Source organism: Rhinolophus sinicus, chromosome 5 (assembly GCF_057876585.1).
Source record: "Rhinolophus sinicus isolate RSI-liver-muscle chromosome 5, RSI-T2T, whole genome shotgun sequence".
NCBI classification, from domain to species: Eukaryota; Metazoa; Chordata; class Mammalia; order Chiroptera; family Rhinolophidae; genus Rhinolophus; species Rhinolophus sinicus.
Genome location: NC_142505.1, coordinates 89,627,219 through 89,641,228, shown reverse-complemented (window position 1 = coordinate 89,641,228; position 14,010 = coordinate 89,627,219). Strand labels below are relative to the sequence as shown.

Sequence of the window (14,010 nt, the reverse complement as noted above, 5' to 3'; positions counted from 1 at the left end):
GGCAGATTTTAGCCTAACTTCTAGAAGGTCTTTCTACTCAAGCTGCCCAGAGGTGTAGGCAGTGAACCCCATCACGGGGGGGGGGGGGGGGTTGTGTGCAAGCCAAGGCTGGGCACGAGGCCAGGCTACTGCAGAGGGGCTCCTTGCCCTGGTGGGGGTGACACTGTGTGACCTGAGGGCCTCCCCCAGCCACAAAAGGCTGAGAGTCCAGCAGGGGTTAGAGCTGGGCATGAGCAGAGCAGGAGGGTCTGTCCTCCATGCCCCTGGCTGGGGGAGGGTCTGCAGGAAGGCTCCCTGAGGCTCTGGATACTTTGTTCAGTCATAGCCTTTATCGAGTGCCAGCTGTGTTCCAGGCAGTGCACTGGCCTATTCTCAATGAGGGCAGGGGTCACTGAGGCCCCCTCTGCCACTCACTCTCCTGCCCCGCCCCTTCTAGGAGCCAGGGTGCAGCCCCGTGAGGAGCCCTTCTTCACGCCAGTGCTGGTCGCCTGCATGTCCGTCACGGCCTTACTGCTGCTGCTGCTCTTGCTGCTTCTGTACAAGTACAAGCAGGTGAGCCCGGGCAGGGCGGGGCGGCCAGGGGCCCCGGGTGCGCTGGACTCTGGGACAGCAGCGCTAGACCACGCAGGTGCTCCCTTCAGCCCCCGAACACCCACTCATTCTGTCAACAGCTCTTTAGTGGGTGCCTACTGTATGCCAATGTATGCCAAGTGCTGGGTGGGCCAAAACTCACAGCCTCTGAGGCGCTGCCCTCATAGCATTCACTGTCTAGGGGGGAGACAGTCGCTAATCAATTCACCAGGAAAGTGAGGGCGAAAGATGCTCCGGGCAGAGCAATGGGTCCCAGAAGAGCGTAAGCGTGGGATCCTGTCCCGGCCTGGGGCCAGGCCTGTGCCTCACCCTCAGGTGGCAAGTGGTCTACTGGAGGAGGAAGGCTTGACCATCATCAGCCTCTTCGTTATTGAATGTTATTATTCAGAGCTACCGTTTACTGCGTGTTGACGTTTGGTGTGCTGCCTGTCACTTTGAGAGCACAATCAGTGATAGCGATTTTAGGGGCATTTTTAAAATCAATTGTGTTACATACATCCTCTCATTTAATGCCCTCAAAAGTCACGGCATGTAGATATAATAGTATCTATCACTAACCCCATTTTACAGAGTTGGCAGCTGAGGTTCCGAAAGGTTGAGACATTTGCCCTAGATTACAGCGGGTCGATGGCAGAGGCTGGTTTTCAAAAAGCCATGTTTTTTAATCATGATGCAAAACATTGGATTGTCTTATTTTACCCTCACAACACCCAGAGGCAGGGACGGTAGCAGTCGGCATTTTACAATATAGAAACTGAGGCTCAGGAAGGTTGAAGAACCTGCCCAAGGGTTCCAGGCGCCTCCCATCCCAGGTCCACAGCCCCCACCACCGGGCCTAGCTGCCTCCCTGAATAAAAGACGGTGTCCAGTGTGATCAGATGCTGAGAGGGCCAGGCCAGGGGGCTGTGGAGGCCAGCAGTGGAGGGATCTGTTCCACTGGTGGGGAAGGCAGACTGCTTGGAGGAGGTGGCTTGGCATGGGGGCACAGGCCTTGGGGCATGCAGCAAGGAGAGACAAGACCACAGAAAGGGTATTATTAGGGCAGAGAGTAATGTGTGCAAAGGGTGGGGGGAAGACCAAGGTGAATTCTGGAAATATTAGCACGTAGATGAGGAGGCAGATGGGGGCAGGTTGGGGATCTGAGAGCTTGGACCCCATCCTGTAGGCTCAGGGCTGTCAGTGGGTTTGAACAAGGAGTGATATGATTTAGGGGTGAATCACTTCTTCTCCACACCTATCTTGGGGGCTTTAGTGTGAGAAGAGGACTTGGAGTAGATAGAATGGATGGGATGTGGGGGCACCCCAGGGTCCCATGGGTTTAGCTCTCCATGCTCATGAACAGCATGGGGAGGCAGCTCAGAGTGCAGCCCCCAGGAAACCAGGGCCCCAGGTCAAGACTTGGAGGATCTGGGTCCAGCTCTGATGCAGTTTTGCCATATAACCTTGGCTGACTCACTGCCTCTCTGGGCCTCAGTTTCCCCACCTGTACCATGGGACTGGCAGCTTTTAACAGCCCCCCTCCTAGGACATTCCACGAGCCTACTGATGATCTGGTTTAAGAGCCAGGGGTTGCTAGTTGGACGGATCTGGATCCGAGTCCTGCTTCTGCCAGTTTCCAGCTATGGGACCCTGGGAAAGTTGATGTCTCTAAGCCTCTGTTTCTCCATCTGTGAAATGGGTTAATAATAGTGGCCACCCCACCAGACTGTCTTGAGGATTCACGATGTAGGGCATGTAGAGGACTCCACCGAGTGCTGAGCACAGACAGTGCTCAAAATGGACGTTGCGTCCTTCGTCCAAGGAGGAAGTTGACTGAGGAACCCGTTAGCTCATGCCTCTTGGGACCGGAGGGGTGTCTGAGGTTGGGCCTCTCCTTGACTACACACCCAAAGTGGTGTTGGGCCCTGCTCGTCCACCTCCAGGCACAGGACCACACTTGTGATCGCCATTCCTTCTATGAGCAGCTCTGGCTTTCAAGTTCTTCCTTACACAGAAGCTAAAACCGCCTCCCCGAGCCCTACAGAGCTGCCCAGGACAGACTGCAGAGATTCCAGAGAAGTTCCCAGTTCCCCTCCAGCCCTTTCTGCCTTGCTGTGGGTTAGCCCTTGGCCAGCTGTGGTTTAGGCACCTTACCCTCCCTCCATGGGACCATTTGGGGAACAAGTACTTCCAGTCACCTCATTTCCCATCCAGGAAATTCAACTGCCCCCTGAGCCCACTCAGGGCCAAGAGAAGGAGGGTATCCCAGGGGACAAAACCTTCAGGTGTCAAGATGATCATGCCCCTATCTCAGGGCCTGCAGTCCAATTCTCCTGTTTTGCCCCCTGGGATTCTGAGACTCGCCCCTGCACTGTGGACTCAGCCTGGCCAGTTTGTACTGCCCAGGCCTGGGGTGAGGGTGTCCTCGTCTGCGGGAAGGACTGTTTGTGCCTCAGGCTGAGTCATCACTTTTCTGGCCCCCAGAGAGACCACGGGGGTGGTGGCAAAGGGGGAAGAGAAAGAGCAGGAGTCAGCAGGCAGAAAGGAGGAGGGGCACAGAAAGGAAAGGATGAGGCAGGAGGAGCAAAGGGGATGGGGGAGAGGCCGGGATTCTGGGGGTCAGAACTGAGCTGTGGGGACTAGCACCAAATTGGGGGAAAATGGGGGTTCTCACGGTATCCTAGGAACTGTTGAGGTCTCTACCTTCCTGAGACAGAACAGCCACCGAGCCAGAACCAGCAGGCCTAGTGGCACTTTGCTGTCTCCTGCCTACCTTGGTTGCCAAGGGGAAGTTGCGGGTGGACATAGGGCCTGAGCCTGTCGTGAGGAATAAATGCGATGACGCACAGTGAGTGTATAGACCTGAACCCTGTTCACAGGAAGTGCTGGAGAAGCATTCACTGATATTAGGAAGTCTGAGGCAGCCCTTCCCAGCCTCCCTGGAAGGGTTCTCCTGTGGAGGAGAAGCCCCTCTGGGTAGAAGCCCCTGGGAGCTACCTATGAGCCCTTTCCAGGGACGGTAGAGGCCCAGGCTTGGGCGGTGTACGTGGAGAACTGGGAGCCGCTTGCTAGGAAGAGGAGTGGGGACGTCTGAATCAGACGGAAGAGAGCTGCCCCCTTCTCCAGGTAGAGTCTGGGATCCAGAAAGCTGAGATTCCAGCCGGACAACCTCTTCTTCCTTCGACGCCCATCCCTTTCTCCAATATCCCCTGCCTGGCTGGGGGCAGCAGTGGGGAGGGGCTGACTCAGGCCCAGCTATAGGAGACAGAGGAAGGAGAAGTGGTGAGGAGACAAACAGGCCTTGGTCACAGAGGCTTCTGGACATGGAAGTGGCTGGGGCTGGGACGGGGGCGTTCAAAGAATCCCCTCCTGGCTCGGTCTCTCTTTTGGGCTGGGAAGGCAGCACAGGAAAGGTTGGAACCCTCTGAGACTCAGGAAGTCCCGCCTCTGTCCCATTTCAGACTCCCCTCCCAAGCCATAACATGGGTATCCTTAAGTTTGCCTGTAGTCTCCCCCACCCCCAAGCAGAACCTGAAAGCCCTTCCTTACGTCTCCCAAACCACCATCTGCAAGGTCTTCCCTGTGGCTATCTGGAGGCTCGTCTCTTAACCCAGCAAGACGTGCAGCCACAGGCCACCCTCCACAACACCCTGTAGCTCCCCCAAGCTGGGTGCCCACGAAGGAGCCCAGCTGCTAAGCACAGCACAGCTGGTCCTCATGCCCAGGGGGCCTGACAGGAAAGAGGCTTGGACTGCTGACCCAAGGCCTCGGTGTTCTCCGCTGCCACAGCCCAGCTTCCACTTTCCACCTAAACTCTGTCTTCCATCAGCACTTCTCAAGGGCAGCCCCTGGCATGATGCCCCCAAGCAGCTGCCACCCGGGCAGGAAAGAGAGAGGCAGCCAGCTGCTCCTCCTCCCTGAAACAGCTCTGCTCCAGCTGGGGGTCGGTAACAGCAGGGGACGCCTGAGAAGGAACTCAGGCCCTCCAGACACTCACTACCTTGTGGGCAGAGAGGGCTTCTCACTTATCTCAGCCCCCCAGACCTTCCTGACTTTGGAACCTCCCCTGCTCCCCTCAAGCCACGTGGCTGAGAACCTTCCAGTCAGTACAAGTCGCCAGGCCCTTTCCCACTGCCAGGCCTCCGCGGGTCTGTTCAGAGCTTGCCCAGGGCTCCCTTCCGTGGTCACATGGCTGGCTCCTTCTCACCTCCTCAGGGGCCCTCCCTCACTTATCTTCAGTTGTACCCACCACTCTCTATCCCATTAGCCCGCTTTATTTTCTTCACCGCACTATTTGAAAATGTCTTACATATATATCTATTTGAGGTGAATGTCTGAGACCAGGATGCAAACTCCATGAGGGCAGGGATTTGGTCTCGCTCAACTGTGAGTCAGTGGGGCCTGGCACAAACGGGCCCCGGGAAGGATTTGGAAGGGCATGTCCGTTAGACTTAAAAAGAGAGGAAATTCTGTCCCATGCTACAACACGGATGAACCTTGAAGACATTATGCTAAGTGAAAGAAGCCAGTCGCAGAGGACAAATACTGCATGACTCCACTTATATGAGGCACGTAGAGTAGTCAGATTCATGAGGTGTGTGGAATGGTGGTGGCCAGGGGCTGGGGGGAGGCGGGGAGGGGGAGGTGTTTAATGAGTATGGAGTTTCAGTTTTGCAAGATGAAAAGAGTTCTGGAATGGGTTGCACAAGAATGTGAATGTACTTAACACTAGTGAACTGTGTTGAGATGGTAAACTTTGTTATGTGTCTCTTACCACAAGTAAAAACAAATAGTATTTAGGTGGGAGGATAGCGGGATGGCTCTCAGGTTCCATCCTCCCTCCTGGCTCAGGAATTACCAAATTTTCAGAGCTATCAAGGCCCTAAGAGGCGATCTGTCCACGTCTCTGAATACATAGGAAGGGGAGGTGAGGCTGGGCAAGGGAAGTCACACAGTGAAGCCAAGCCAAGCCAGGAAGGGCCAGAGCTCTCAGAGCCATGGGCATGAGAAGACCCAGCCCCTCTCACCACATGCATCCCCGGCCATACCCTGCCTCCTCCGGCTGAGAGCCATGGCACTGCCCAGTTCCCCTGCCTTAGGAGTCGGGGATGAGATCCAAGACGCACCAGCCAGGCCCGGCTGACACATGCTTCCTCTCTCTCCCTCTGCAGAAGCCCAAATACCAGGTGCGCTGGAAAATCATTGAGAGCTATGAGGGCAACAATTACACGTTCATCGATCCCACCCAGCTGCCCTACAATGAAAAGTGGGAGTTCCCCCGTAACAACCTGCAGTTTGGTGAGATGGGACCTCAGCCCACCAGGCCCTCCCACCCCAGGGCAGCATGGGCTGCAGGGACCCCGGGGGCCCCTAGAGAGCGAGCCCTTTGGTGCCCAGGGACCTAAGAGTCTGTGTGTATGTGTGGCAGGTAAGACCCTTGGAGCTGGCGCCTTTGGGAAGGTGGTAGAGGCCACAGCCTTTGGTCTGGGCAAGGAAGATGCTGTCCTGAAGGTGGCGGTGAAGATGCTGAAATGTGAGTGAGAGAAAGGCGTCTGCGGAGTTTGGAGGAGCCAGTGGGAGGTGGTACATGCTGTGGGGGCGAGGCTGCCCTGTGGTCGTAAGAGGTACTGCAGGCATTTTCAGCCCATTTGCGCCTGGGATTGGCGGTGAGCTCCAGGCTCCCTCTAACTTCTGGGTGTGGAGGGGTTTCTGATTGAGCCCCCAAAGAGGCTGGGGTTCACAGAGGCCACCCTGGGCCATGGCCTGGCTACAGCTTGGCTTCCTGTCACCCAAGACCAGCTCAGTGACTGGCCCTATGGCTTCTCTCTGTCTCTCTCCCTAACTCCCATCTGTATGTCGCATTTCTCCTTCTCCCTCTTTTGGCCCCTGGTGGCTTTGGGGCTCTGGGTGCACCCTGCCTGCTCCCCTGGGGGTCTCCCATCTTTGTGGCTCTCCATGCCCTGCCCTCTCCTCATCTGTGGGACCTTGGCCCCATCTCGCAGCCACGGCTCATTCTGACGAGAAGGAGGCCCTCATGTCGGAACTGAAGATCATGAGTCACCTGGGTCAGCACAACAACATAGTCAACCTGCTGGGAGCCTGCACCCATGGAGGTGAGGGGCCCTGGCGGGCACGGGGGCCCACGGCCTGGGGCCCTCTCAGGTGTCTGAGGGCCCCAGGGCCACCTCACTCCATCTCCCACTTTACGTCTTCTCCAAGTGAAGGCAGAACCCCTGTCTCAGTGTCCCTTAAATTCCTGGGCTGGACGCCTGGAGTGGTCAAGCTGCTCGTAGATAGCAGACGGTTCTGGGAGCTCCGAGCAGCGGCTCTCTGACAAAAGTGGGCATCAGTGACTGGGGAGGGAGCTAAGGTAGCAGGTCCCTGGGCCCTGCTCCAAGCGGTCAGATTCTGTGGGTCTGGAGTAAAGCCCCAAATCTACCATTTAAGAAGCTCCCACCCAAAGACATTTGGACACTCACCGTGGGGTCCACAGAGGTGCCCCAGGGCCTGTTGGGATTCCAAGTCCGCTCCATCCTCCTCTATAGGAGCTTTGACCTTTATAAAACTGCCATAGATTTCCTTTGAGGAAATAATTGTTTGGCTACGGTTTTTTTTGTTTGTTTTTTTGAGATTCCTCTGCTTTAGACAGATGCAACTCTGAGTCTCAGTTCAGGATGCCTCATTGCCCCTACCCCATGTTCCTGTTTACGTGGGGAGTGGGTTGTGGGGTGCACTCACCCCACTCTCTTGGCTGCTCTAGGTCCTGTCCTGGTCATCACTGAGTACTGTTGCTATGGCGACCTGCTCAACTTTCTGAGAAGGAAGGCTGAGGCCATGCTGGGACCCAGCCTGAGTCCAGGCCAGGACCCTGGCTACAAGAACATCCACGTGGAAAAGAAATACTCCCGCAGGTAGTACCCCCGTCAGGGACAGGAATGAGGCCACGACTGGGAGGAGGGGGCCCAGGTCTGTCCCCAAAGCTAGCTCAGGGTTGGGTGGCTAGTGGCTTTCACATTCCCATCTGTCATGTGTAATAGCCACCCAAGGTTAGATGGGCAACTCGGTTTCTCTACTACTTATTCTCATCATCCAACAAATATTTGAGCACCTACTACATTCTGGAAATATCAAGGCAAAGATGGGCAGCTTATAGTCTGGTGGAGACAGGCATTAATGAAATCCTTATGTAAAAGTTCAACTAAGACCATTTGGGGTCCTAGCCAGAGATGGGAAGATCTTGGGGGTAATCGCCCTGTTTTCCCCATAGCACATGCTGCTGGGGGCTGCAGAGAACCCATTCCACTTAAGAGTAGCCAGTGTCAAGTCCCCACCTCACCACGAAGTGGGGACAGCGTCTGTGGGTTGTTGGGTGAGCAGTGCAAAACGGCATCACTGTAGCAGGTCCCTGGTCCATTTGGGCCTCATTTTCCCCAGGCAAGCCATCAGGGGTTGCACCTCTCAGGGTCTTTCCTGTCATTCTGTATGCTGTGATTCCTGGAAGCCACCCAGAGGCAGATGGACAGAGCCACATGGGGAAGCAGAGAGAGGAAGTGGCCAGTTTCATGACACACACGAGTCAGGGCAGAGGCAAAGCCTGGCCTAGATTCTGCTTTCTTGACTCCTGGTCCAGTACCACACTGCTCTCCTGGAAGTCTCCATCTTGGGGCTTGCGGGGCTTCAGAGCCAGGCTTCTGGCAGCCAGGAAAGGATCAGAATGAGAAGGGTGTACATTGGGCCCCTTTCCTAGCCACCGTCAGCTGCCAAACCTGTGGAGGCAAAAGGAGGAGGAGGCATTTCACTCCATCCAGTGTCCTCAAATGTGGGGGTTGGCAGGATCTGCTTCCTCTTCTAAGAGGATGGCTCACACTGAGCCTCTGCAGGCTGGAACCTCAGGCCAGATCAAATCAAAATGAGAACCAAAAGTATTATCTCCCATCTTTAAATCTGTAGGTGGGGAAAGGATTCACAGAGTGGGGGTGATTTAAAGGGCAAGTGGCACATGAACCAATCCTGCCAAAGGGATCTCAGGTTACATTATTAGAAGTATAATTTCTAGACCAAGGGAGGGGATAGTTTTGCCATGGTCAACCCATGAATAAAACACTAGGCTCTCTTTCTGGGAACGCTCGAGTATGGACATTGTCAAGATACACGTCTCTATCACAGAGGGGACAGGAGGATGACAGGTCCAGAACTCATCTGGTTGGGATATTAAATTGGTGCAAAAGTAACTGTGGTTTAAAGGGTTAAAAAAAAATTGCAAAAACCGCAATTACTTTTGCACTAACCTAATAGAGCAGTGCTTCTCAAACTACCTGCCACTCAAAAGCAGGGCTCATAGGCATCCCTGGAGAGCTGTTAGAAATGCTCAATCTCAGGCCTGCCCAGACCTGCTGAATCAGAATCTGCATTTAAATACGATTCCAGGTGATTCAATGCTCATGAATTAGTTTAAGAAGTACGTCTCTAGACCAGTGGGTCTCAACTCAGGCAGGTTGTACACTGGAATTGCCTGGAGAGGTTTAAAAGTGGTTTAACGGCTGAGTTTTGCCCCTCGAGTTTCTGAAGTCGTCTGGGCATGGGGAGGGAGTGTTAAAAGCTCTGCATGATGATTTTCATGTGAAATCAGGGATGAAAGCCACTGTCTAGACAGAGAGGACTCAAAGAGGCCCTAGGCTATGCTCGGATCCCTGCAGTGCGGTTATGGGGAAGAGGGAGCCTACTTCTCTGTGGCCCTTCAGGGAAGAGCAAGGACCAAGGGAAGGGGAAAATCTCAGGGGTAGACTGGGATTAGGAACAATAAAGAACTTTCTAACAGGCAGAGTTGCCAAAAAAGAACAGGTTATCAGCTCCCTCACTGGATGGTCAAGCAGAGATCAATGATCACTCAGAATGTGATGGGGGCTAGGCGGGTGGTGGTGGGGGGAGGTTCCTTGTCAGACAGTGATGTTCAAGCTGACCCCAAGGTCCCTTCCCTTCCCTGCTGAGTGGCTGGAGGCCAAGGCCTGAGCTGGCTGGTGTGGTGATGGGGACTGACTGGTCCTCGGTCCCCTGTCCTATGTAGGGACAGCGGCTTCTCCAGCCAGGGTGTGGACACCTACGTAGAGATGAGGCCCGTTTCCACTTCTTCTTCAGATGACTCCTTCTCTGAGCAAGGTGAGGAGGTCCCAGGCTGCGGGAAAGGGGAGGGCCACCGGGGGCTGGGCGGGTGGGGCAGGATGTAGCAGGCTGCCCTGACACGTCTCCCCACACCAGACATGGACAAGGACGGGTGGCCGCTGGAGCTGTGGGACCTGCTCCACTTCTCAAGCCAGGTGGCCCAGGGCATGTCCTTCCTTGCTTCTAAGAACGTGAGTTGGAAACCAGATCCCATGTCATCACCTGGGGGACGGGGTGGGAGGGAGCACTGAACACCCATGAGGTTGGAGTGAGGATGAGGAAGAAAGGGGAGCATGTGAAGGGGCAAGGGAGGAGCCAGAATGCCAGAAAGCAAGTGGGCAGAGGCCACACAGCGTCCGTCCAGGCTGCAGCCTCAAAGGGCTTCGGAGAAAGCTGTGCCCGAGTTCCTCCAGGAGGGCGGGAGCCCCAGCCTGAGCGGTGCCGCTTACCAGCAGTGCAACAGGACCCCATTTCCAAGAGCAGGCATTATTCCTGTTTTGTCAACAGTGTGAACGAGACAACCGTTGTGCCCCCTTGCGAAGGACATGGTCTCATGGGGTAACAGAGCCTCCTGAGTTGACATGAGGCTATGAGATGATATGTGCAATACACGCAGCCCCGGCAGAAGTGCCCTAGCAGTGGGAGCTGTGGCTGTCCTCCTTAGAGCACGACTTGGGGCTTAAGTTTGATTCTTGGCTCTGCCACTTGCTGTGTGCTTTTGAGCAACTACTGACATTCTCTGAGCCCTAGTTTCTATACCCATAACAAGTGGCACAATCCCAGGGTTGAGGGCAAAATGGGATTACAACATGTGCAGATGTTTAAGGAAGGGCATGGCACGGTAGGGCCCTGAAGGGGGCAGCTGCTATCATTAGGAGCCATGTGGGCCAGACACTGCTCAGAGCGCCACGGCTCACTGCTTCTGGGCCCGAGCAACCACCTAGGTCGAAGTCAGCTCCTGCTGCTCAGGGCCAGAGGGCCAGTGGTTTCTAAACACTCGACTGTCCAACTGCGTTCTATTTTCTCAGCCTCAGGGCTGTGCTAGAAGGTAGGATGGGAGTCAGGGTCAGGATCCAAACTGATGCCCTTTCTCCACGGGGACCCCTAGGCCTTCTAGGGCCCTAGCCGTTCCTCCTGCAATTTGGGCTCAGGTAGGGGAGGGCCCAGGACTAACCCTGCAGCACTTCCCCTCAGTGCATCCATCGGGACGTGGCAGCCCGAAACGTTCTGCTGACCAGTGGGCGTGTGGCCAAGATTGGGGACTTTGGGCTGGCTAGGGACATCATGAATGACTCCAACTACATCGTCAAGGGCAATGTGAGTTCTGGAAGGGATGGGCCAGGCTGGGGAGGGCATAGGAGCCAGGGCCAAAAGTGACTGGGGTCTGCTGTGCCAGGCTCGCCTGCCCGTGAAGTGGATGGCTCCAGAGAGCATTTTCGACTGCGTCTACACGGTTCAGAGCGATGTCTGGTCCTACGGAATCCTCCTCTGGGAGATCTTCTCACTCGGTGAGAGGCTGGCCCAGTGCAGGCTCAGCCTGGGGGCTGACCCGTGTCTGGTTACCTGTGGTGTCTTATACCTTAAAGATGCTTGGTGCCCAGGGCGGAGCAAGGGCTGGTGTGAATGGACAGGCAAAGCATCTTAAAACCAGTGTTGCAGTTCCTGTGTGGGCTGGGCAGACCCTCCATTGCGACAAGCATCCCCTCTGGGCTGTTCTGTCTGCTTGTGCTGTTGCTGCTTCCTAGAATGCTATTGTCCCTTGTCTGAAACGTGCATACCCGTGAAGACGCAGCTCCCAGCTCTGGAGCTCTGGGCACAGGGCCTTGGGTAAAGCCCTTCAATGTACTCCTCTCACCACCTCTCACTGCAAAGCCTGGGCTGGAACTGTGTGGTGGGATGAGGCTGGGTGAAGGTTCTCTACTTCCTAGAGCCTGTGCCCTTCGCAGTGCCTGGCACAGAGTAAACACTAAGAGGAACCTCAGCCTTGCCAAGGTGTGTGGGGTGGGGAAGGGCAAAGGAGCACTGAGCACGGTGTGATCTTGGCCTTTGCAGGGCTGAACCCCTACCCTGGCATCCTGGTGAACAGCAAGTTCTACAAGCTGGTGAAGGATGGGTACCAAATGGCCCAGCCTGCGTTCGCTCCAAAGAGCATGTAAGTGAAGGACCTCCAGGAGGAAGGGCGCCCTGTCTGGTTGAAGAGGATGGAAAGGCGTGTGGCCGTAGTCTCCCTGTCCCCATGTTCCAGGGCCAGGCTTCCTCTCTCCCACAGTGAACAAAATGCCAGGCCCCTTGATCAAGTTCGGGGTTCCCACTGGTTTCTCAGGCAGCATGGAAGATGTGCTCAAAGAGGGCTCTTACGTGGGCTGGCCCTACCTCGAATGATAGATTTTTAACTCCGTGACTGACTGTGACCGCAAGGCAGGCTTCTCATGTCTCCTGTCCTGGCGACCTGTGGAGTTGGTCAGCCACTGGAGCCTTAGCTGCCTCACCACAGCCAGCCCACCAGGCGCGAGCCGCTCACTGGCTCCCTGCCCTCACCACAACTTTTCCACAGGCCAGCTGGCCACGAATTCACCCACTGCTTCTTTCTCCAGTCACGCTCTCGACACAACCTCCCCGTGCCCACCCAGGCACTCACTGCCAGGCACTCACGAGCCAGCTAACCAGACACTCAGCCCCGGCAACCCACCCTGCCTTTAGTCTCTTGCTGTAGCCAGTCAGTCGCTCATTCTTTCCGTCCACCTCTCAAACCTACCTGCAGGTCGCAGGAGCGCCCCTTCTTGTTCTAGGAGCTTGGGCAAGATAGCATCTCTGAGCTTCTTCTCCCCTCAGTTGTCAAAATGGCTGTGATGAAGATACCTTTCTCCAAGGGTTACTGGGAAGATTAAATGAGATAACACACGCCGAGGCCTTAGCTCAGGTCTTGTGCTAAGTTCACTTTGACTAGGTTTCAGGACCTGTGCTGGGCAGGACTCTGGAGGGGGGTGTGTGTGTGTATCACGATCCCAGACCCACAGGCAGCCTCTGTCCTGTCTCAGATACAGCATCATGCAAGCGTGCTGGGCGCTGGAGCCCACTCACAGACCCACCTTCCAGCAGATCTGCTCCCTCCTTCAGGAGCAGGCCCAGGAGAGCAGAGAGCAGGTGAGTGGGGCCAGGCTCACGGTGGGTGGTGCTCCAGCGGGCCAGGCTGGGCCTGACACTCGGACTGACCATGCCCTGGCTCTCCCTCTCTCTCCCTCAGGCCTACACCAACCTGCCGAGCAGCCCCAGCAAGGGTAGCGAGCCAGAGGAGAGCTCTAGCGAGCAGCTGGCCTGCTGTGAGCAGGGGGATATAGCCCAGCCGCTGCTGCAGCCTAACAACTATCAGTTCTGCTGAGGTGACGACAGGGAAGCGCTGTCTCTCGCCTGCTCCAAGATCCAACTTCTCCGTGGATGGGCACCATGGGGGAGAACACAGACTCTGCCCTTCGTCATTTCACTTAACAGCCTGGCCCAGCTCTGAAACTCAGGAATGTGGGACCCACGAGAGGTCGGAGAGGACCCCACTTCCAGAACCTGGGCCATCACTGCCAGTCAGGGGCTGGGGCTGAGCCCCTCCCCTCCCACTGTTCTCAAAGCTGCAGCCACATGTTCGCTATGCCAACTGGGAGAACCCCCAGCTCACCCTTTTAACCTTGTTCCCACTTCCAGGAAACCCCTCCGCTACTCCCCTCATGTCTCAATCGACTGGTTTGCATCAAAGGAGTCCCCGGGAGCCACCCCACCATTGAGCAAACAATGCTCCTGGGCCTTAGCAGAGTGGAGGGAGCCTCTCTAACCAAGCAGACAGCGAGAGTGGACAGGTGCTCAGAGAAGTCTGTGCCCAGCTCAGACCCCTTTGAGCAGGGGGGCTCCTCTGTAAGAATCGAACTTACCTCCTAGTCTCTGCCCTTTGGCCTTTTCTCCACAGCCCCCCCTCCCCCACCCCCCCTGGATCTGGGATGATATGAGTCACGTGGCAGCTAGAATTTCAGGGTTCTGCCCAGTCCCCTGCCCTCCTGAGCTGGAAGACAGGGGACCCGTGTGGCTGGCCACACCAAGCAAGCAGCACGAACTTCCCCAAGTTGAATCACCATAACTAACAGTCACGCTGTGGGATGTCTCTGTCAACATTAAACTAACGACATTAACACAGTCAGCCTCTGGTTCTTGCCGTCTCCCGAGGGCGTTCGGATTCCCTGGAACCTCCTGCCATCCCTCGTTCATGTCAAGTGACTAGCTCAGCACCTCAGAGCTCGA

General features: G+C 55.8%; 1 protein-coding gene across 2 annotated transcripts in view; it reads left to right on the top strand.

The window, feature by feature from the left end:
• CSF1R (colony stimulating factor 1 receptor) overlaps positions 1–13,905 on the top strand; it is a 28,452-nt gene extending 14,547 nt beyond the window's left edge. For both annotated transcript variants that reach the window (XM_074313750.2, XM_019734307.3), the window contains 12 exons: positions 437–552; positions 5,742–5,868; positions 5,999–6,103; positions 6,573–6,683; positions 7,331–7,481; positions 9,635–9,726; positions 9,826–9,920; positions 10,924–11,046; positions 11,126–11,237; positions 11,782–11,881; positions 12,768–12,873; positions 12,974–13,905. In XM_074313750.2, coding sequence (XP_074169851.2) covers positions 437–552; positions 5,742–5,868; positions 5,999–6,103; positions 6,573–6,683; positions 7,331–7,481; positions 9,635–9,726; positions 9,826–9,920; positions 10,924–11,046; positions 11,126–11,237; positions 11,782–11,881; positions 12,768–12,873; positions 12,974–13,108 — 1,373 coding nt within the window. In that variant the 3' untranslated portion in view covers positions 13,109–13,905. The remainder of the gene's footprint in view (positions 1–436; positions 553–5,741; positions 5,869–5,998; positions 6,104–6,572; positions 6,684–7,330; positions 7,482–9,634; positions 9,727–9,825; positions 9,921–10,923; positions 11,047–11,125; positions 11,238–11,781; positions 11,882–12,767; positions 12,874–12,973) is intronic.
• The last annotated feature ends 105 nt before the right edge of the window (positions 13,906–14,010 follow it).